The sequence below is a fragment of the Sciurus vulgaris genome, assembly GCF_902686455.1.
Source record: "Sciurus vulgaris genome assembly, chromosome: 15".
NCBI lineage: Eukaryota > Metazoa > Chordata > Mammalia > Rodentia > Sciuridae > Sciurus > Sciurus vulgaris.
In genome coordinates, this window is record NC_136476.1 from 34,650,265 (window position 1) to 34,675,342 (window position 25,078).

General features: G+C 34.0%; 1 protein-coding gene across 6 annotated transcripts in view; it reads left to right on the plus strand.

Moving 5' to 3' along the window:
* The window catches only part of CCDC171 (coiled-coil domain containing 171), a 455,940-nt gene that overhangs the window by 282,484 nt on the left and 148,378 nt on the right, over nt 1–25,078 (plus strand). For all 6 annotated transcript variants that reach the window (XM_079112670.1, XM_079112671.1, XM_079112672.1 and 3 more), the window contains one exon: nt 9,302–9,433. In XM_079112670.1, the coding sequence (XP_078968796.1) occupies nt 9,302–9,433 (132 nt within the window). The remainder of the gene's footprint in view (nt 1–9,301; nt 9,434–25,078) is intronic.

Here is a 25,078-nt window from a genome sequence, read left to right on the forward strand (position 1 = left end):
TATTTTTTCAACATCAATCCTTAAAAGAATATATTTTTATTTTCCTAATAGCTTTACCAGCAGGCTTCCAGTATTACTGATAATACAGGTATTGCTTATTTCTTTGTTTTTTAAAAATTAAGAGTATCTCCAAATATGCTCAAGTATTTCTGTTTTATAGGGGGAAAAGGAAAGTAGAGTGATTGTATTATAATAATTTTAAGGATACTATGATGTCCGTATTGGTAGAATAATGTCAGGATTATTTAGAGTTAGGTATGATAAAATTAAATAAGTATTTATTTATGAAAAAATCCTTAATAGGTATCTCAGTTCACCTAAGAATGAAAGTAAGAGAATATTGGTAAAATTGGGATGTGAAGAGGAATATAAAACTCTTTTTGTAGAAATTATATACGTCATTAAATTGGCAGAATGTCTAGATTCTTGATGCTTTTAGAAATTGCTTGAGTCCTACAAATTTGGAAGGACTAACTATATCATATACTTCCCTATGCATGATCATAGTATACTATGAACTTTAAAGGTACCAGTGAGAAGTGTCAGTTGCTATTTCTGTAAATCATTGCTATGGTTTGCATCTTAAATGTCCCCTCAGAGCCCATATGCTAAAGGATTGGTTGCTAGCCTGGAGTGCTACTGGAAGGTGAGGAACCTTTGGGAGTGGGATCTAGTGGAAGGAAGTCAAGTCATTGGGAATGTGCCCTTGAAGGGGAAATTGAGACACTAGCCCCTTCCTGGCTCTCTCTGCATTCCAGGTACCATGTGGTAAACTCATGGCTTCCTCTGCTGTAATATAGTGTGCCATCACAGGCCCAAAACAATGGGTCCAAGTGACCAGGGACTGAAACCTCTGAAACCGTGAGCCAAAATACATCTTTCCTCCTTTTAAGTCAATTTTCCTGGTATTTTGTCATATTACCAAAAAGCTGACTTAAGACAATAATCTAAAAGATAAAACAGGAAATCACATCTAGAAACCTGAAAAACTTCATAAGACCTGACATACATTAATGCTTTAAGTTTATCAAGCTGAAATGACACTGGAACAATAATTTGGAAGTCCTGGGAGTTTTTGCTGATATCATTTTGAATTTGCTTCTTTGGTAAAGTTACTTAAAACCTTTAAAACCATAATAAAATACAATATAGCTTAATTCTACAATATTTTTCTTGTATGTAATATGTTAGGAACTGTACTAGCTTAAAATTATCTATCTAGGTCATGGAAGAACTTGTTTGAATGCTAAAAACCTTGAATGCTATTGCAGAGGCAGTAGGGAGTAAACCAGGGTTTAAGCTAGGGAGTGATGTGGTTAAATTTCCTTATTGAATTTTGAGCTCTGGAGAGCATATTCTGTAGACTGGATACAAGAAGTAATGAAGATGGGTTTAAGAACTGTGAGTCTGTGAATAGAGAACTCTTTTAGGGGGAGTTCTCTAATGTGAAGACTAGTGAGGGCTGATGAAGGTTTGAACTAGGAAAGTGATGGCAGGTGATGTTTGAAGAAAGGATGTGAAACTTAGTAAAATGACAGGGATGAGAAAAGGGGGATGAGAAAGAGGGGAAGGATGATTCCTATTATGGCACTATGCCATTAATGCTATGCCATTAATGCTAGTAATACAAAAAGCGGGCTTTTTTTTTTTTTTTTTTTTTTTTTTTTTTTTTTTTTTTTAATGTAGGTTGTAGAAGGGAGGCAATGATGAGTTTTGTTTTAAAACTACTGCGTTTAAGGTAATGTGAAGTAATCATCAGGCCATGTAAGTTTGAACCTCAGGGTAAAAGTCAGGGCTAAAGATAAGTATCTGAGATTGATTAACAGTACTCTAGCAAGGAAAGAAGGTGGTATAGCAATTGACAGGAGGAACAAAATATTATTGATAAATGGAAGGCTTGGAAATGTACTTTGAGAGATTAATTATGCTGCTCCAATTTGAAGTATTTGAGGGATGGAATTCTGTCTCCTTAATTTTTATATCCTCAGAATCTATTACCATGTCTGGTACCCAGTAGGTACTTAATGGATATTTGTTGAATGAGTCAAACTTTACCATCATATGGTCTCTAAACATAACTAAAGCCATTTTCAGATTCCAATGGAAGTCCTGCTGCTATTGTTACATACTTCGATGGCTAAAATAGCATCTATATTTACTTTGCCTAGTCAAAATCTAGAGGAAAAAGCCTAAATTCAATCGTAAGAGTATCCATAGGAAAGAGAAATATGCTAACAATGAATTTATAGGTACCAGCTAGTTTGACTTCTATGAAATAGAAAAATGGTTACTTCTGTTTTAAAGTGGATTGTGAAATGGAATAGAGTCAAACAGGATATGACAGATGAAGATACCATATGGACAAATATTTAAATATGATTTTATAATTTTATTTAAAAAATGGTTGAACAGAATATATAATAATACATAATTATCTTTGACTTTTAGCTTTCAGTGCATTTATAAGGAGTAAAAAGACCACAGAATAATTTTTAATTTATGAAACTGACAGTATTTTAGAAGTTGAAATATGATCTTCTGCTTCTAAAAATCTAATAATTAGTGGCTCATCAATGATTCTCTAAATGTCACTTGTTTGAACTCCTTTCCATTCTCATTTTTTTGGTCCTGTTTCCTGAAGATCAGCTATGCAGGACACACAGGTGTTAACACAGCTGGCTTGATGATGACCACTCAGTCCATATCGCCTTCTCGTGTGCCATCATTCATATTGTTCAGTGTCGTTCTGACCTAGACAGGAAAGAAATGGTACTCCAGCTCAAGAGGGATTTAAAAACCTTGACAACTAAGGATAAGAGACTGCAGAGTGTCATGTACATATGCTTAACAGCTTTTAGCTTTAACAGATCTAAATAACTAATTTCACTGTGCATCTGTCTTTTTTTTTTTTTTTTTGGAATAATTTGCTGTAGGAAAGGAAATATCTCTATATGGAAGACTGTAACAATTTATAAATACATTTCTCTATACTTAGGTATGGGTTTTTGTGTTTGTTAAAATAGTCCAAGGTCATGATAATCTGTTTGTGAGGGGCGTTCTTGGTATGTAGCTACACCATAGATTTATCATGTCTGTCTAGTATCTTTATAAGATGTTCATGATTAAATCACCCTATTTTCCAGCTTGATAATTTGATTTGAGTGGTCAGTGTTTCAGATCTTTAATTGGTATGTGGCCAGCTTCATAATTTGATCCAAGAGATCTGTTTTTTTAGTTCCATAATTGGGATGTAACTGTAATGTGTGGGGTGGTTGTGGTGGCAGATTTTGCCTTCTTTTCTGATGATAGCAACTGGCATTCTGGAGCTGGCCCTGCTCCAGAGTTGGTTAAGTTCAATAATCTGCCAGCAAAAAAGGGCTAGTTTCTCACTCCTGGTTTTCCAATTTTGAGTTTTTATGCTTACTGCAGTGCCCACCTCTGCCGAGAGAGTACCAAAGTCTCCTAATGGGTGTGGAGCACAGCAGGAACTGTTGCATGCATCCTGGGACATCATGGTTTGGGGATCTTCCATGTGAAATTGTGACTGTTGTATATGGATGACTGCTACACAGGTAACTAGTGTCTCAGCATAATTTGTGTGTGTGTGTGTGTGTGAGAGAGAGAGAGAAAGAGAGAGAGAGAGAGAGAGAGAGAGAGAGAGAGAGAGAGAGAGAGAGAGAGAGAGAGAGAGAGAGAGAGAGAGAGAGAGAGAGAAACACCAGAGATAGAGTGGGAAAATAATGGTTTTTAGGTAGGGAAATGGAATAAGAACCAAAATCTTAAGTAATTTCTTAAGCTATAAACTGTCCATGTGTAGACATTAGGAGATGTTATTATTTGATTCTAAAAGCACTGGATTCAGTATTCTCATATTAGGATGGCAATAGCTATTCACAAGATGGATAACAGAATCAAGTGGGGTTATGTGAGTGCACTTTGATAAGTATGAAATACTGTGAGGAGTACTAGTGGTAGTATTACAAACAGAAATAGTACAGTTATCTGTTCATTTTATATATTAAATACTTAAGAAAAATGTAAAAGAAGGGAAATATCCATCTAAATATAACTGTACAGTTCCTGATGTCATTTTCATTGCATTGCCATACTTTGATTCCTCCTTCTATCACTGGGTACATATCAGAATCTTGGAACTGTCTGAATATTTTTTAAAAATTATTTTCTTGTTCTTCTGCACTGAAAACTCCATGAGCTTGGATGAGGTTTTTGCCTGATTACATTCTTAAGAGCCTCTCTATGCATAATGTCTTTCTTACAATATTATTACAAAGTGGTTAACTCTGACTGGCTCCCTTCTCTTTGTATTTATATAAGCCTCTCTAGTGTGCCTCTTATGATTGTTTAACCAGATTATCTGTTAATTAGTTATTAGAATAGGTGGTCAGTAGCTATGCCAGAAAAGTTAATCTCAGTCAAGTTGTATACTAGACCATGTAAAATTTGAAAATATGTCAGAGATGGTACACTCATGTCATAAAACACTTGGATAAAAGGATCCAGAAAGTGTCTTTGAGATGGCACCCTGTGTTGGTGACACAAGATTGACTGACTTAGAAATTATTTGTAGAGTCTCTAGTAAGAGATAATAATAACTTAAAAGTGCTTTTTGGGTGGTGACAAATAGTGTTTGCTTCTATACCTTTAGGGTAGTAGATGAACAACTTTTTCTATAGTGGTCCAGACAATAAATATTTTAGGTTTGTGACCCATATGGTGTTTATCTCAACTGCTCAACTCTGCCATTGCAGCAGGAAAGCCTTCACGTGTGATAGGTAAACAAATGGGTATAGTTGTGCTCCAGTAAAATTTTATGTACAATAATAGTTGGGGGCTGATTTTGTACCTGGGATGTAATGCCTGCTGCACACTGCTCTCTATTGTGTATGTTGAAAAGTAGCACCCAGTCTGCTCTAGTAAGATGAAAATAAAATAAAAAGGAGAAGGGAAAGCAATAAGGATCAATGGAAGTAAAAGAATGCCCAAAGAAGGAGTAGGACAAAGGAAGGAAGGCAAATGGAGGCAAAGTAAATGGTGTACACAGGATGATTGTAGGAAATCTTGTAGAAGTCCCTTTGTATTGGACTATCTCTGGTAAACAGTTTATTTTGAAGTCCCTGAGGTCATACTAGATTGAAGTAAATAAAATTTTAGGCAAATTAAAAATATGATGTAAAGTCCTGTTATCAGTTGCTTTTCCAAGGCATTCAGGACTCAGGCAAAGTATACATATTCTTACATGTGTTCTGAAGTCTATTTCAGTTTTTATGTACAATCTTTATTTCATCAGTCTTGCCATCTGTTATGTGATTTTTTAAAAAAATCAGAACATTGAGTGCAGGGGGATTTATAACTGTTCATGATAAAAGATGGAGGATCACATTTTAAGAGCTGAGTAATTTTTCCAGAAATAACTAATTTCATAGTTGTTATTTATGGCAGAAATCTCTTTTTTGTAGTATGGTACAAGTACAGAAAATTAGAAAACAGATGACTTGTTAGTAAAGGTTAATCAGAGGAATAGGAATAGATTCATAAGCATGTATCTTATGGGTCTTGTAGAACTGAATTATTATAAAACAGTATATTTTAAAAGATATATCTCTTTTGAAATACTTATTTTTCATGACAGTGTTGTGAGTTTTGAGCAAATTTCATTTATTTTTCTCTTTACATCTCATTTCTTATGACCTATTAGAAAAATCTGTCCTTTAAAAAAAAGTAACAAGAAAGGACGAAACTAAACTGCTCTTTCTAAAAATAAAAAAGTCAGAGAAGTAATGTAGCTATTATTATTTTTACAAATATTAAGAAATTATGCAGTTTTATAGGATGTTTTAAGAATATATAAAATTGATAAGTTGAGATTTTATGTGTGACATTTTGAAGTAGAAAATATGTTTTTATTACTGAAATCTATAAATGAAAATGAGTGAAAGGATATAGAATCTTATTTTTAAGATGAATAATGATGTGTTGTAAGCAGAATTAAAGGCTGGCTTTTCAGATTATGATTTAATTCATGGTTAGGTGACTTTTAGTTGTTTAATTCTAATTCATATGAAATACAAGCTTTAAAAGATGAGCTTACATTTCCTTTTAGGAAATATAATTTTACTCTTCTAATATTATTCCAAAAAATTCTAGCAATAAGGAATTTGCTTTAGATTCTCATTCTTGAAAAGAATATTTTTTTTTTTTTTTATCTAATGGGAAGTATTTCCTAAAGAAATTCCACATTCTCTTTTTTCAGAAAATATTTTAGTTGCTCAGGTTAGAAGCCTTGTGGTTCTATCTTTTCGTAAACAAACTTAATGCAGCAAGATGAGAGTCCTTTCTTCCTGTTCTGTGTTGATTTGTTCCCTGATTGTCCTTGTTCACACCCTGAAATTCAGACTTGCCTTCTGCATTCTTTCTGAACAGTGTCTCCTTTTCACCCTACCTTTTTCTCTTCCTTATCATCTTTCCTGCCTGCCCTGTTATATTTTTGCTTGTCCTATTGTCAGTTATTTGTGACAATATGATGCTTTCAATTCTCTTTTTTCATCAAACTAAAAGAAGTTCTAGATAATCCCTTTTCAAGACTTTTTATAAAACATTTTCTAGAAATATTTGGAGAACATTTTAGAAGCCTTCTCTCAAGATTTGTTTCATTTAAAATGGAGAAAAACTCTTATAGTTTTTGTAGAAATATTTGTGATACTTCCTTCATCTGTTATTTATCCTAGATCACTGTCTCTTGATGGCACTGCCAACATTCAACAGATAATTTGTAACTAAATGAAAGCATTAACACATGCACATTAAGCCAGGCATGGTGGCACACACCTACAGTCCCAGCTACTCCTAGTCCCAGTTACTCAAGAGGTGGCTGCAGGGGGATCATGAGACTAGGAGTTCAAGGTTGGCCTGAGTAACATGGTGAAACCCCACCTCAAAACAACCAGAGAAACCTTAAATGCATGCATATTATTCAAATAGCTTAATTGCAATGTCCATCACTAGGTATATTAAAAAAAAGCTGTATTTAAAAGTTTTAAAAATCTAATATAAATTAAGTAATGTCATAATAAAAACATTAAAATGACAAAAATCATAATTTTAAGTGCCAAATGTCCCTGCTTAATATTGCTCAAAGTTTATTTAGAGAATATAAAATGTGGCTTACTGTTCACTGTATGTCAAGCTTCTTGGGTGAAGTATGGTGCCTGATTTTAATCAGGTTAAAGGACCTCCAGTGCATGAACTGTGTAGTGGGTTATACCTACATTGCTTATGGTGTTCCCCCCTCCTTTGCCCGTATTAGCAATCTGCTTTTGTACTTTGACATCCAGGATTTCCCCAGTGAATTTTGTCACAGAAAAAAGAGAATCATCAATATCGCAGTTAAACTTGACTTTCAAAGCTAATAGTATCTCATTTGGGGGCTCAAATTTAATAAATTTTCTTTGATTCTGGGTGAGTTTTTAAACATCAAACAATGAATTGGCCAGGGTGCAGTAAAATATTTAGATCTATTGACTATGGTTCAGAAGGGTAGAAGGCAAAACACTAGTGGTTTGATGTTGATAAATTCTCAGTACCTTAATCCACATTAATGTTTTCTTTTATCTGAGTGCACATTGGTGACAAAAAAGCAAGAAAGTATCCATACATACAAAATATGAAATCTAAAGCCACATATATTTGTAAAATATGATTAACTTTGTTATGCTAAGTGAGTTTTGTAGCATTCATATCCTGATTGAAAACTCTGGAAAATGTTACAGATAAATATATACTCTGAATTGGAACTCTAGTGTGCACATAGTACTCACTCTATAAATTATAATAATTTCATTGTAATATATTTTGCAGTATACGCTTTCACATTCATGTATTGACAGGAAATATTGAGATCAACTTGGGAAATATAAAGATTCTTATACTCATAGATAGCATGAACAATTAAAAATCTCATAACGTTTGTGTTTGCTGGTTTAGGGACATGCTATGGAGAATGATAGTTTTGTGAGCTGTTTATATTATGTAATTCATATAGTAAAAAATAATTCAAGCAGTTTTATAAGCTGCTCAAGTATAATAGAAAAATGGAAATTGAAAAACTGCTTACATTATTGCCAAGTTACATTTGAAGTTGCTCAGATAAAATGAGATATAAATATCCCAAAATTTATTTGGGCAATTAATGTTATTTTTTAGTTACCCCCATTCTTGATCTTTGCTATCTCATAAAAACTGTTTTCTCCTCTATCTATAAGCTAATTGTATAATATTTATCAAATATAGCAAAGTGCTAAATATTTAAAAACTGATTCAAGCATTTGAAGCTAGAAAACATGCTATGTATAAAAAATAGTATCATTAAACTGTATGATTAAAAATTAAGGCTTAACTCTCCTAAATGCAAGCTAGACAGTGGAAATCTTAAGGCTTTCCCTAAATTTGGAAATTAAAATCCAAAATACCTGTTTCTGAGCATTTCTCTATGTCTAATGAACATTTTCTCATTTGTCCAGTAGGTGGCAGTGTGATACCAACTGCCTCTGATTTCATTCTGGCTGGAGAATTGGTGTTTCTCCTATATCTGTGATGTGCTTGTATTGTTACCTTTCTGAATACTTAAAATGTAGTACAAATACTACTGATTTTATCTCATTTACCTTTCATGGGAGTTGTGCAACCAAGTTGATTTACATGTATTTAATTGTTAAAACTCAGGTTTAATAAAATCCTACAATTTTAGAACAGTAAAATGGGTAAACAAACCTCTTATTTGTATATTTTTAAGTATCCTTTTGTGTTGAGTATATTTGTTTTTATTCCTGAGTACATACTAGTGAAGTTTTTTTCAAAGAAACCTCATAACTGTTGGTTTAATGTATTAGTTAATATCAATTAAACGTATTATTAAGAATGACAATAATTAGGAAAATGCTGTTTGTTTTTGATTTTTGAACGTGTTTTTTTTTTCTTTCCTTTTTATTTTCAGGGTGGAACTGTGAAAAAATAATTCAAAACCTCTTGATCAGAAGAGCTCCAGTGACTCTTCTTCCCCTTCTTCATTTCAAGCAGGAGGATGCTTTTTCTTCTTAACATTCTCCCCCAGCACTCTGAATTAGAGATTTATTTGCAACGAAAAATCAATTAGTCCTAAATTTATTCATGGATTTCAGGTCCAGCGATCAATGCAAGTCCACTCAGTGGGCTCAAGGGGACCCAGTTCATCCCAGTTAATGTGTCTGAAGGGGAATTACCATTGATGCTGTTTTTTTCCCTTTAGGTCAGAGATCAGATCTCGCTGTCACGGACTGCAGCAAGTAGGAATGACTTCACCCTGCAGCTACCCAAACTGCACCTGGAGACCTTTGCAATGGAGGGGCTCAAGGGCGGGCCAGAGGTTGTAGCATGCCAGGTTAGAGTCTAAATAACATTGTTTGCTACTGAGACATATAGCAAAAGAGATTGCACTAACTGGAGAGAATGAAAGCCTCGAAGTATTGTGAATAATTTAAAGGAGATGCAAATGAATTTTTCTGCATTTTCTTCTATCATGTAGCAGTATAGTTCACACATAGATTATTTTAAAGCCTAGAACTAGCCTATTAAAATAATCCAGAAAAGTGTTTTTACAAAGGAAAAAATGTGTATTTTGCAGCAAAGTACAGTGTTAAAAGAACATACTTTACTATCAGTGGAGGACAATAAGACACGAGACAGTTATCTCTTTTAGCTAGTCTTTATTTGTTGCTCTTGCTGTTTTAAATCACTTAGATTAAAATTACTAAGAGAAATACCTGAAATTTTTCAATGTTAAATCCAAAACATGTTCAACATTTTAATGTGGTAATTTAATTTCAGCAAAACTAGAACCTAACTATATATTGTATTGAAGAAAACTTTAGCCTTTATCATTTAGTTTTATTAAGTATTATAATATGCGCAAACCAGGTCATTTTATTTAGAAACTCAAAACACCAAATTGTAAAACCTCAAATAACTTTAAAATTGACTAAATAAAGAAACTTATTTTCAGAAACATTCGTTTTCAAATGTTTAGATATCCTGTTTTATGTCATTACTGTATTCTTGTGAAAATAACTTTCCTTAAGGTTAAACTCCCTTTTAAATCAGACAAGACAAAATTCTGTATGTGTTATCCTCCTTTTAACATCCAAAACCTTCATTAGATGAAGTTATGTAAATTATAGGAAAACTGATATTCCAACAGAGTTGTTCTCATTCATCAGCACTCTAGATTTTCCAATTTGTTTCAAAGAGAAATATCTCTTAAAATTCAGTCTCTTTTTTGAATTTTAAAATAATCTTTTTCATTCTTCAGTTTATGGCCCTGTGGAATTTTAATTTTTTTTACAAAATTAATGTGAGTCCATGTGATTCTATGTTTACTTTGTACATGCTCCATACCCTAATTTTATCTTATTAGTCCCCAAACTAATGCTCTACAAAGAAATAAATACTATTGTTTCTTTCATTATGCCTATCAATATATCTAAATATATATATACATATATAAAATTATATAATTAAGCATAAAATATTTTTATTTTATTTTATAGACTAGAATACTATACTGTTATTTAGGACAAAATTAAAATGTATGTTTAAATTTGATTACTGGTATTTATAAGAATTCATTGAAGGCTGGGGTTGCAGGTCAGTGTTAGAGCGCTTGCCTAGCAGGTGTGAGGCACTGGGTTCCATCCTCAGCAACACATATAAATAAATTAAAGGTATTGTGTCTATCTACAAATAAAAATATTAAAAGAAGAATTCATTGAGACCATTAATACAATGTGATTTGAGATTTTTCCAGAGGTTGTAAAATAGTTCTTTACTTGTCTATCTTGATTCAGAATTTCATGGGGTGTAGTATTTGTCATAATTCACAAATGAAAACTTCTCTCAAACTAGATCTTATAATTTGAAAGGAAACTGATTCCTAGGAATGCTATTTTTTGGGGCAGAGCATGAACTCTTTATGGTTCTGATGCCTAAGAATAGCAAGAAGGAAATGTAAGAGACCTGCAGTTTAAACTACTATCTTTTCCAGGTTCTAACAAAAATCTTCTGTTACCTAAATGCTCGTTAAGTTTTTCAATAACATGCTGTAATATACATTGTAGTTAGAAAATTAGATGACAGTCATAGTAATAATAGCTACCATTTCAGTAAAAACTTAATATGTACCAGGTACCATAATGTCATTTAATTTTCATACTGGGCCTATAAAATAGTTGTCTCTGTCTACATTTTACAGTGGATAAACAACAACCACAACAGGTAACTCTCTTCAAATCAACACAAGTAAATGGCAGACCCCAGAGCCTGGATCTAAGTATAAAAGTAGTTGACTGCAAAGCTGAACTAGTAGATCTGACACTAAAGAATTTAGACACCTATGGTAAATGCTAAACATTAAAGCTTGGAAATCTGTAATAGTTTTTCTTCTATTTGTACAATATTAATTATACATCTATATGTGATGTAGGTCAAGTTTTGTGTTGTGTTGTAGACATTTACAGATAAAAATGTTTCCATTTGATAACCTAATACTATGAAAGTATTTAAAGTACGTTTTATTTATTTAAAGTACGTTTTACCTTTTACAGTATAAAAACGTGTGTATTTATGCTAAATGTGGCTACTTATTCAGGAATTCAGTATTTAAAAATTTATTTATCATGTAAATGTTGTACATATTTATGAGACACAGATATTTTGATACATGTATGCACTTCATCATGATCAAATCAGGGTAATTCATAACACACACACACGTGTGTGTATGCGCTTCACCTCAAACATCCTTTCTGTGTTGAGAACATTGAAAATCCTTTATTCTAGCTACTTTGAAATATACAATAAATTAACTAGAATTAACTAGAATCACTGTATTGTGCTATAGAACAGTAGAACTTATTCCACCTAACTGTATTTTTGTATCTGATAATCAGCCTCTTTCTGTTCACACCCCTGCCCCCACCTTCTGGCAATCATTATTCTATTCTTTATTTCTGTGCGACCAACTCATTTAATTTACACACATGAGTGAGAACATGTGGTATTTATCTTTCTGTGCCTGATTTATTTCACTTAAGAGAATGTCCTCCAGGCTCATCTATGCTGCTGTAGATGACAGGGTATTATTCATTTTTATTGCTGAATAATATTCCATTATGTATCTATACCACGTTTTCTTTATTCATTCATGGATGGAAACCTAGGTTGATTCCATATCTTGGTTTTTGTGAGTAGTGCTATAAGAAATATGAGACTGCAGATGTCTTTTTGACATACTGATAGAGAAATTCAGTATTTGTTTAGCTTTGTACTCTGACTCTGTGCTGATGGACTACTCTGTGTGTGTGACCTCTGATAATGAAGAGAGAATCACTGTGTAGGTGTGGCAATGTAGGAACCATTTCCCACCCTGCACAGCTGTCATTCAGAAGAGTAGGAGTTGGAGTTTTCTTTTTTCTACGGGGGCAAGCTTTATTAAGGTATAATCTTGGATGGAAGGAAGACTGGTGAGCACTATTGAGAGGTGAAAAAGGTACATGGATTACCTATTCTCTTTGAACCTAGAAAAGCACATAACTAATGCTTTCCTACAGGAGAAAATTCAGTTCAACTTGTCTCTCAGATCTGCTAGCATTTTGCCTCAGTTTCCCAGTTACAAAAAGTGTGTTGCTTGCAGTGTCTCAGACTTGTGGTAGGATGGAATGGAGCAAGGCATGCTAAGTGGAGCCCTGTGCCTAGCACAGAGGCCCCTGGTAAAGACCAGGAAGCAAAAATAACTTGTTTTTGTGACTTTTAAGGATGTGTGTGGGTGTTTTATATTTCCAGGAAGGGTTATTTAGGAACCTTTTTCTCAACATTTTTCCATTTAGTTCCTTTACTCTTTCCTATTTTTTTTTTCAAAAAGCTTTGAATGATTTTATTAAATGTAATCTCTTTTAGCTTCCTATTTACTTTTTAATGTCATATGATTTTCCAGTGAGGCCTGTCTTCAATGTCTAAGCTCCTCTGGCAGGTTTAGTACTATTATATTAATGTTTTCATGTCCCAAATAATAGTATGTTAGACTTTCACTACAATATTGATAAAAATGAAAACACCCAGATTAGATCACATAGCTTTAACTGAAAAGGTTAGTATGCTAAGAAAGCAAGACTTTTTAATAAAAAATATTTATAAAGGTAATGTCTCATTTTCATTACCATATACTCTAAATTGCCTTTTTTTTCCAATAATTATTGTGGTTGGAATATGAGGAGTCTCCCCAAAATTTCTGTGTTAATGCAGGAATATTTACAGGTGAAATGATTAGATTATAAGAACTATAATATAATCAGTCTATCATTGTTTAAAATAGGCTAACTGGGTGGTAACTGTATGAAGGTCGGGCATGGGCAGAGGAGTTGGGTGTCTAGGGGTGTGCCCTGGAAGGATTGTTCTTTCCTGTGACCTCTTCCTTTCGCCATGTGCTTCTTGTTCACCATGACTAATGGAGTATCTCTTCTCCACCATGCTCTTTCACCATGATGCTCTCCCTCACCCTGAGCCCAAAGCAATGAAGTCAGCCTGCCGTGAACTGAACTTCTGAAACCATGAGCCAAAACAAACTTTTTCTCCTCTAAGTTGTTTCTTGTCACTATTTTGATCACAGCAATAAAAACCTGATGACAATTATGATCTAGAAGGCTGGTAATAATTGGCAAATATTGGCAGGCAATCAATAAATGTGTCTTAATCCCCATCACTGATAAAAAGCAAATAATCATTAAATAAAAATAACAAGAGCTGGGGTTGTAACTCAGTGGTAGAGTGCTTGCGTAGCACCTGTGAGGCACTGGGTTCAATCTGCAGCACTACATAAAAATGAAAAAAATACAAGTATTGTGTCCATCTACAACTAAAAAATATTTTAAAAAACTAATGATAGCTAACATTTATTGAGTGCTTTGTGCTTGTTACTTTAAGAACTTGTGTTATAATCTCATTAATCATTTAAATAATTTTGTGAATGATTGGTGCTCTGCTTTTATTCATTTTACAAAGGAAGAAACCAAAGTTTATTAAGATGAAGTAAGACACCAAAGTCACAGATCAAATGAGCAGGGTAACACGTCCATTCATGCTTTTAATCATGCCATTCTGTCTTCTGCTAACTATGGCTTACTGGTTTTTGTTTGCTTTTGGTACTGGAAATTGAACCTAGAGGCACTTTACCAGTGAGATACCCAGTCCTTTTTATTATATTTTTTCGTTTCAAGACAGTGTCTTGGTAAGTTGCTGAGACTGGCCTTGAACTTGTTTTTCTCCTGGTTCAGCCTTTGGAGTAGCTGGAATTAAAGGCTTGTGCCATCATGCCTGGCTTTTGTTTGTTTTTTTTAAGATGGCTGAGAAGAAAAGAATAAAGATAGGGTCTTTCTGTAGAATACAGTTTCAGTTGTATAGAAATAATGGAAAGAATAGAAATCCAAAAGAGAATTAACTGGGCAAGTTACTTAACTTTTCTGTTTGGGCTCTTCATTTCTAAAATAAAGATAATGAAAGTTCTTTAACTCATAACATTAGTGTGTTGATGAATGGGTTATTCCATTGGAAATGCTTATAATCTGTTACTAAAGATACAGTGTAAATACTTAGTATTTGATTGCTTCACTAGTTTGAAAGCTTCATGAGATCAGGAATGTGGCCTTGTTCACTGCATCATCCTCAGAGCTCAGAACCATCCCTCACAGAGGAGGCCCTGAGGCCCTCTGTATATATGGGTGAATGAAATTCTTGATTTCAGACACTTGGCAAGATGACTTAAAAAGCTGCTTTTATCTAAGCCATCCATGCTCAAGAAACTTGCCATATATATCTATATCTATATCTATATCTATACTTTTTTTTTTTTTAACTTCTAGACCCACATCACTTAAAAGAGTCTCCCAGACCATCTCATTGAAGTGTTTAAGGCTTAGTGCATAATATCAATACCTCTGGAAATGTAGTATATTTTGTAAGTGTATGTTTATAAACACTTCATTAGAGTCTTCATTGTGAAACCATTTATTTATAAAGATTTAAACAACAGAGTCTTCCCTGTAAATACAGTAATCCTTTAATCACTCCTAACCCACAGTGTCATTACATGGTCCTTATTTAGAATGGTTTTCAGCTGTGTGTTATATTCATGACTTTTGGTAGACTTTATTCTTATTTTTCAGGTGTATACATTTCTTTGAGTGTTTTTTTTTTTTTTTTTTTGGTATCTATATAGATAAAGAGCATCTTGCAGGGAATTTTGTTATAATTTTTTGTGTACAAAGGGATGAAATAAATGATATTTGTACCTAAACTGTCAGAGAATGAAAATATCAAGATTATCGTTAATAAATATTAACGTGTTCTCTGTTGCAGTCCTTAAGGCAACAACCTTCTAATTGTTCTGCAAGAAATTTCTACATTTTTGGCATACTTAGAAATTAAAGAGACATTATGCAATTTTATTTAAAAGATTATTTCATCTTGTTATTTTTCTTCTACATCCCATCTATATAGTGAAATTTCAGAGAGCTGATCATCTTTTTAAACATGAAAATGAGGAATTTTGAATGAAAATCTTATTAAATATAACAAATATTACTTTATAAATAAAAGAATATAATGTGCCTGATTAAAAAATTTTGTTACTCTTATCATTAGTATTATACATATAAATTATAATATAGTTATAGTATAATATACTCAGGTGTATAATGGCATTTGCCTTAACATAATTTAACATGAAATTCGCTAATATTAATCAACTTTCAAAAATTATAGTTATACATGATCTTGACAATAAAAAAACATACTCTTTAGAAGAGCGGAGAGTAAGTTCATTTGAGATTTTGCCATTTAGAGACAACCAGTGTTAACATTTAATATATATTCTTCTGGTTATTTTTCAACCACAAATATACCTCATGTGCACATTTTATTTGTATTTGAAGAGTAATTGGGCCATACAGTTTTGTAAGCCTTAAACAATATAAACCTAATAACATATCATGGATATCTTTCTTGTCAATAAATACAGATTTTTACCAGATGATACATACTACCATTCTTTTCTTAGTCCCCACATTTAAAAAATAAGTTTATTGTATCTATTTATTTATTTTTTATGTGATGCTGAGGATGGAACCCAGTGCTTGCTAGGCAAGCACTCTACCACTGAGCCACAACCCCAGCACCAGTCTCCACATTTTATTTTAAAAGATTGATTGTAATAAGGTATTTTTTTCTTTAACCTCATTGTTAAAACATAGTATTGGTGCCGATAGCTGAAAACATATTCATTAAAGCTATTAGTTCTATAAAGTTATTTTTAAAAAATTTAACAGGTAAAACATTTTATATTTTGAATCATGGCTTTTCAGACCAGTGCTGTGTTACCCCCCCACCCCACCCTGGGCTTTCATCTCTCTTTGCCTTTTGAAAAGGAAAAGAGGACTTATGGGGGAAAGGAATTGCATCTTTTTAAAACTTTCACTACAGATTTGAAGAATCTTATAACTTCCAATTTCTTAACTTACACACTGAATTATATCCTCTGTGGGAGTTATATCTTATTAGTGATCTGAACTGATACCAAGTATAATCTGGTGGTAATTCTTCAGAAATGTGATTGATTCATAAAGTTCTTTTTCTGTTTTTTGTTTCTTATTTCTTTGTTTATTATAATGAAGAATTAGGAAAATTAAACCACAACCAGTATTATAGAAGGTTGAAAAGATTGTGCAACTTTGCTAGAAAGTCATAAGATTGTCTATAGCACAGATGAAATCCTTCCTCTAAATACAAATTACACAGGTAGAATGAGTTCATGTTGTTTTATACAATGTTGATCTTTTTCTTGTGGAATATAACATTGTCCTTTCTTGTTAAGGATGAGTATGAATTGTTATCCTTAGGGTGCCAAAAATGCTATAAGGAGTTCTAGCCTAGAATCACTATTTTCTATGAGCTTTTAGTCCTTTATTTTTTCAGTATGTCAGTTTCCTTTTCTGTAAAATGGATAGAATAATACTTGCTCTGGTGCATCTTGGGGGTGACTGGGAAGATTATGTGACATGTATGAAAGAACTTTGAAAAATAAATAGCACACAAATATTTTTTACAATTGTTTCCCTTTAAATAATTGGCATATAAATATTCCTTTGTCAGGTGTAAGATTGCTTAGTTTTCAATATCCAAGTTGAGTTTTTGCCCTTCTCAAAGACAAGCAAGTAAATCAGATTATAGGGAAGTTGGCAACCATGAATCTGCACAGTTTTCTGTATGTCACTGAGTTTGCTGGAAACATCATGTGGATCAGAATAGGAATTGCTTTCTTAACAGCATAGTATTTGGAAAAGATAAAATAATTACATTTTCTGGGGAAAGAGGCAGTAAGGTAGTATTTGAGAAAATGTGTAGAGTCAGAATGCCTGGGTTGAAGTCCTGGCTCTGTAATTTAACCACCTTGGCAAGTCACTTAATGGCACTGAGCTGCCATTTCCTTATCTGTAAATGGTGACAGTGCCTGTCTTGCTTTGGCTCACAGAATTGTGGTGAGATCAGATGAAATGATGTGCTTATGAAGGTGTTTTTAACATTAGAAAATGCTTTATTAACATGAGCCACATTGAACTGAACTACAAAAGGTCTGGGTTCAGGAATAGTGACCCAGGTAGGTACATTGAAGAATATTTTAGTGTTTTGACTCTTGGTGGTTTTTGACTGATGATGAATTCAACATATGCCTTCAAAAGAATCAAATATGCAACAGTTTCAGTATTTTCTTCCAGTTCAATGTAAAGGCATTGCCAAAATGTAGGTAGCTAATGTTCACCAAATACTTCTATTTTTAATTATTATATGAAGCAATGCATATAATGTTTTCTTATTTTAAACCATTTTGTCACCTTTATTTATGCCCTATAATGGGGGCATTGTGCTTCAAATCCAACTCAGTGAAATGTGACAGTATTTGCCTATGTGTAAAATGTTTGAGATGCACTTTAGTGCATTTGGAAAACACAAAAATGACAAAACATAATGCAGTACAGATTTTTTTTTTATAACTTTCAGTTCTAGGTGGCCCTAAGTAGAAGAGCTGCTGCATTTTATGAATATAATTTTTTTCATTAATATTAAGAAGCAAAAACTAAATCCTAAACTTAACCCTTTGTCTTTTTTTCATTTTGAAGACTGTTTTTAAGTAAAGTGTAACCTTACTAGATAATACCTTTTAATGCTTATTATTGAGAGACTAAAGCCTGCGAGCACTTGAACTTTCAAGTACTACAACCAGAATTGCTATTCATTTTAGCTACTTGGACAAAAAACAGTTTTTGATGGACTGCCTAGGTGAAGACCTGGAAAAGGAAGGGTTATCTACAAATTGAGTGAGTTTATTATGGCTTAGTGATTTGCTGATTGATTTCATTTGCTGTCAGTTAAGGCTCTCTTAATGTCAGTTTTCTTTGCATAATGCCTTGAAATAAAGGCTGATGAAGTTCTTCAGATTGATGCCGCTTATATAAACTGACCCTGATTTGCCCTATTCTGCATGGCAATTTAAGTGACAGCAGTTAAAGGAAAATACAGCAATGAATATGCAACTTAAGGATTAAGGGAGTTGCAGTAAATCATTCAGTCTAAAGCTAGGTACAAAAGTAATTTTTAATAATAATTCCATAGATACCTTAAGTTTTATTAAACAGACTATTACTCAGACATTTTATATTTTAATATGTATACTACATATACATAGTAAATATGTGTATATGAGTAGTTCTTTCTGAAGAAGAGAACTAAAAGTGATCCTAAATCTTCTGGAATTGATAAAGCTTTCTCTCCTCACTTATTTAAACCTGGAGTTGACAGAATCATAGTTTTAAAAGTATTTTATTTGGATATTCACGTTCAAATGAATAAGATCAGACCTTTATCTTATATCATCTACAAAAATCAACTGAAAATGGATTAAAGACATTAATAAGACCTTAAACCTTAAAAATCCTAGAAGAAATCAGAGAAGACAAGCTCCCTGGTATTGGTCCAGGCAGTGATTTTTTTGGACACCTACCAAAAACATAGGCAACAAAAGCAAAAACAAACAAGGGGGACTACATAAAATTTAAAAAACTGCCCAGAAAAGGAAACAGTCAACAATAAAAAGGCAATCTTTGAAATGATAAAATATTTGCAAATCCTATGTGCAATATACTCATATCCAAAATATACAAATTCAGTAGCAAAACTCCCCAAATATCTCAATTAAGAAATGGACAAAGGACCTTAATGGATGTTTTTCCAAAGAACATATACAAGTGGCTAACAGGTATATGAAAAGGTGCTCAACATCATTAATCACCAGGGAAATGAAAATCTAAACTACAGGGAGGCATCACCTCACAACTGTCAGGATGGCTATTATAAAATTAAAAAGATAATGCTATGTGGTTTGAATGTGTCCCCCAAAGTCCATGTGTTGGAAACTTAATCTCCAGTGATATAGTGGTAAGTGGTGGGATCATTAAGAGGTGATTAGGTCATCAGGGCTCTGCCCTCATAAGGGGATTAATACCATTATTGTGGGGATGAGTCCATTATCACTTATAAAAGAATGAGTTTGGGCATCTTTCTCCTCTCTCCCTCTCCCTCCCTCCCTCCCTTCCCCCCTTTCCCCTTCATCTCCCTCTCCTTCTCTCTCCCACTCCCTCCCTCCTTCCCTTTCCCTTGCCCATGTGAAGTCTTTTGCCATGTTATGGTTGGTACAGCAAGTAGACTCTTACCAGATGCTGACTCCTTGATCTATCTTGACTTCCCAGCCTTGAGAACTGTAAAAAATAGACTTCTGTTCTTTATAAATTAGTCTCTGGTATTCTATTTTAGCAGCAAAACAAAAACACTTAACAAATGTTGGGATTGTAGAGAAGGGGGAACCCTTGTATATTATTTGTAGGAAAATAAATTGATATAGCCATTATGGAAAGCAGTATGAAAGTTCCTCAAAAAATTGAAAAAAAAACTCTCATATGATCCAGCAATTCTGCTTCTAGGTATATATACTAAGGAAATGAAATCACTTTCTTGAAGAGATATCTATACTCCTATGTTCATTGCAATATTATTCACAATAACCAGGATAATGAAATCAACCTAAATTTATATCAACAGATGATGATAGACATAAAAGAATGTGGGGTGGAAAAAATACATATATATTATATGCTGCCTTAAAGAAGGAAATTACGAATATATAACAACATGGATGAACCCAGAGGACATTATGCTAAGTGAAATAAACTAGCCACATAAAGACAAATACTGTAGAATCTAAAAAAGTCAAACTCATATAAACAGTAGAATGGTGGTTACCAAGGGTTAGGGAGTAAGGGAAATGGGAGATGTTGGTCAAAATGTACACACTTTATGAGTGATTTCTGGAGATCATTGTACAACATTAAGTATGGTATACTTGAAATTGGCTAACAGATCTTAAGTATTTTCAACATATGTACAAAAAGTCTATGTGAGATGATAGCTGTTAGTTTGATTGTAATAGTTACCAGTGTAGATGTGTATCAAATTATGTTGTATACCTTATATATAATTTATATCAAAAAACTTTGAGATTGTGTACTGCTGTATATTAAATAACCAGTGGGATGGATGTAGGGTAATTTTGAAGATTTCAGAAAGTGCTTTTTGGTTTTAAAGCCTTGAATGATTCTCATGGTACTGGCTAAAATTAGACATAGCTTTTTTGCGGGGGAAGACTAATCAGTAGCTCACTGAAGAAAACATAGGAAATATTTGTTTAACATAGATTGTGGCACAATAAAACAAAGAGTTTATTTGGGCCAACAGTGATTCATGAATCAGGCAGCTCCAAACCAGAAGTAATTCAGAGGTTGTGTTCAGGGAACACAGGGAAAGAATTTTTTATAGAGTGACCACAGAAGTAAAGCAAAGAGAATATTTGATGAGTTACAGTATACAATTGACTTATTTGGTTTATCCTTGCTGCAAAGTCCCTTGTTATATACATCAGAATAATGACTTCTTATTAGCTAGGGTTATTTCATTTTCCTTTAATAGGCATTTATAAGAAATATCTCAGTTTAAGTTTTGCTTATATTAAAAGTTAAAGTCACTTATGAAGCCTAACTGGCTTTGTCTGCTCAGGAATTTTTCAGGTCTTGTCTCCATATAAATTTAATATTACTGTCTTAATTTCTAAGTGATGGCTGTTTAGCTCACACCCAGCAGATAGTTTTTCTCTGTGGAGTATGTATTACTTCAGTGTTGAGGGGTAATTTTTTTTTTCTCTAGTATACGTTATAATGTATTTTAATCAAAACCTTTCCTGGTATACCTTCATTAAGATAAAAAGAGAGCTTAGAAGAGCACCAAAGTGAAGAAAATGCTTGAATTCTGTTTGGGGGGTGGGGGCAAATCATACTGAATAAGCCTTATGTGATATCTGTGGCTTATTTAGAAGAGGCACGAGTTCTATTTGCAAATAAGGTTTAGAAAATTCTTGGACCTCAGATCTTTGGTATAATGATTGTCTTGCAGTGTGATTTCCTCACAAAACATAAAATCTAAAAAAACCTTGTTTTTAATTTTTATAAAATTGAAGGGAATTATGACAATGTATTTAACCTTCTATGTTATTAAATTATGTCATGGGATGAAATAGAAAAAAAAATCTTTATGAAATCTTTAACACAGGGTCTTATGTAAAGCCCTCAACAGATAGCTACTATGATGATAATTATTGTGACAGTATATATGAACAGAAGTTGAGGAGGAATATTGTGATTCTTTAGAAAGTGAAAAGGGATACACTGAAAATTTGAGGTGTGTCAATGTCATCACCAAGTTGTTGTTGTTGGTTGGTGGTACTGGAGGTTGAACCCAGAACCTCACATGTGCTAGGCAAGGTCTCTACTATTGAGCTTCTTCCTCCAGCCTTTTTTATTTTTTATTTTGATGCAAGGTCTCACTGAGTTGCTGAGGCTAGCCTCAAGTTTGCAATTCTTCTGTGTCAGCCTCCTGAGTCACTACAATTACAGGCATGAACCACCACACCTGGCCAGCTTTTTAAATTACTGGATATTAAGAGGTTAAATGACTTCTTGTTAGTATTGAACAGGAGGTACCATTGTAACTGATGAAGGTACTCAGTGATAGAAATACATTTTAAGGCTATGAAAAGTTTTTTCTTATTATATTTTTGTTTTAATATATACTTAGTGAGTCCTGGATGTTAAAACCCATAATTAGTCAACAAGTAGTTAGAAGTATTGCAAGGATTTGTTAATAGATAAGTCACCAGTTTACTATGCAGCATGAATATTACTTAGACTGCCTTTAGAGCACAGAAAACAGAAGATGGTCATGTCCATCAAATTTCTCTGAATCATAAATTCATACTGTTATGATTTGGATATGAGTCATCCCCCAAAATCTCATATGTTAATGCAGAAATTTTCAGAGATGAAATGGTTATGAGAACTGTAACCTAATCAGTCCATCCTAGTTTGAATGACTAAATGAGCTAACTGACAGGTGGGGGGTGGGTGTAGGAGGTGGGTCACTGGGGCATACGCTGGGAAGTTTGTCTTCCCTCTAGCACCTCCCCTCTACTTCCTGGCCACCATGAATGGAGCAGTGCTCCTCTGCCACATCCTTCCCCTACAATGTTTTGCTTCAGCTCAGTTGGTTTAGAGCAGTGGGCTTGGCCAGTCATGGACTAAACCTTTGAAATTATGAGCCAAAATAAACTTTTCTTCCTCTAAGTTGTTCTTGTCAGGTATTTTGGTCATAATGCCAAAAAACTAACACAGAAACCTGGTACCAAGAAGTGAGATTGTTGCTGTGATTGACTTGACCATATAGTTCAGAAGCTTTTGAAACTGATTTACAGGAGGAGTTTGGAAAAGTTCAGAAATGCAGCCTAGAGAAGCCTTTGAATTTTGTTAAGTGAAGCTTAATGGGGTCATTCTGGTGGGAACACAGAAGGCCAGAATGTGGACCATAAAGACTGCTCATGAGGTATGAGAAGGAAATGAGGACTCTTGTTAATTGGACCAGGTCATTTGTATTACATTCTGGCAAAGAACTTATCTATGTTTTGTCCATGTTCTGAGATTTTGTATGAGGCTGAATTTAAAATTGATGAACTTATTAATTTGATGGAGGAAATTTCAAGGCAGCACAGTATTCAATGGCATGGATTTTGCTGATGGTTTTCAAACAGATTTACTCTGAGAATCATGAGTGGAATGATGTTAAAAACTTGGCAGTTTGACTAGAAAAGTGCATGTGAAACTGAGGCCAAATAGGTGTAACTGCTGAAGAGATTACAGTCTCTAAAGAGATGCTGAGTAGGTTGCACAGAGATACTAGGAAAAATGGCTTATGGACATCTCAGGAATTTGCAAGACCATACCCATAGCAAGTTCAAAAGTGTAAGGGAAAATTCTTTTGAGAAGAGTTCTTGGGGGCACCCTTCTTGCTCAGGGGACCGAGGAAGTTACTTCACCACACTCATCTGCCTAAGCACCCAGAGGCCACTACAGCTGTGATCCCAGGAGGTCTAGTTATTGCATAAGCTGGCAGACGTTGGCATCAGCCACTTGGTGCTGAGTCTGCAGGAATTCAGGATGCTGTAGTTAAGAGGTCATAGAGACTTCCACTGAAATTTCAAAGGAAGGCCTGAGAGGTTAGGAAAAGTGTAGCAGAGTTGGAATCCCCAAGAATGCCCCTCAGAGGGCAATACATGAAACCATGAAGGTGAAGTGAAAGCTGGAATGGAGACCCTAAGAATTAAGAGATGTTAATAATACAGATTGTCAACCAAGAAAAGCTAATAGCTGCAGGGAGAGCCAGGTTAAAAGAGAGCCCATGTGGGCTGCAACCAACAAGACCAAAGGGACAGGGCTGCCCAAGTTCTCTGGAGAGAACGTCTCACCACTATGTACCCCAGATCCTGTACATGCAACTATAAGACCTGATGTCTACCTGGCTGGGTTTCAGTCCTGCATTGATCCCATCCCTTATTTCTATTCCCCTATTCTTCCCTTATGGAATGGGATTGTTTACTCCATGCCTTTGTATGTTGGACATATGTAACTTACTTTTGATTTTTACAGGGTCTCACAGCCAAGATTTGCCTTGAGTCTCAGATGAGACTTTGGAATGTTGAAACTGTACAGATTATGGGAACTCTTTGAAAGGGATTAAATGGATTTTGCATTGTGAGATAGACTTGAGCCTTTGGGGACCAGGATGGAATGCTATGGTTTGGATGTGAGATATCCCCCCAAAGTTCCTATTTTAATGCAGAAATAGTTAGAGGTAAAATGTTTGGAGTATGAGTGCTGTAATTTAATCAGTCCATCCTACTTTGGACTAACTGGTTGCTAACTGTAGGCAGATAGGGAATGGGCGGAGGAGGTAGGTCAACTGGAGGTATGCCCTGGGAGGTTTCAATTTTCTTGTGGCCCCTACTCTCCTCTGCTTCCTGGCCTCTGTAAAAGCAACAGAACCCTTCAGCCATGACAGTCTGCTCTCCTCAGGCCCAGAGCAATGTACTCAGCCAATCATGAACTAAACCTCTTAAACCATTAGCCAAAATAAACTTTTCCTCCTCTTAATTGTTCTTGTCAGGTGTATTGGTCACAGCAATGAAAAGCTGGCTAACATATATACCAATCTGAATAATTAACTAAGCGTAAAACTCAAATTTTCAGTCTTGCTAAATGAGGGTTTTAATAAACAATTATTATAATAGAACTAATAGGTTATTGTATGACACCAAATTTTATACATACATATAAACTTATCACTGTTACTATAAAAAGCACAGTATATATAACAACATTCATTATAAGCATTTCATTATAATAAACACATTCAAATTCCAAATCAACTCTCTTAATCTGAAATAGGAGATTGTACTTAATTCATTTATTTTCAAAGAAAAGGTAGAAGTTAA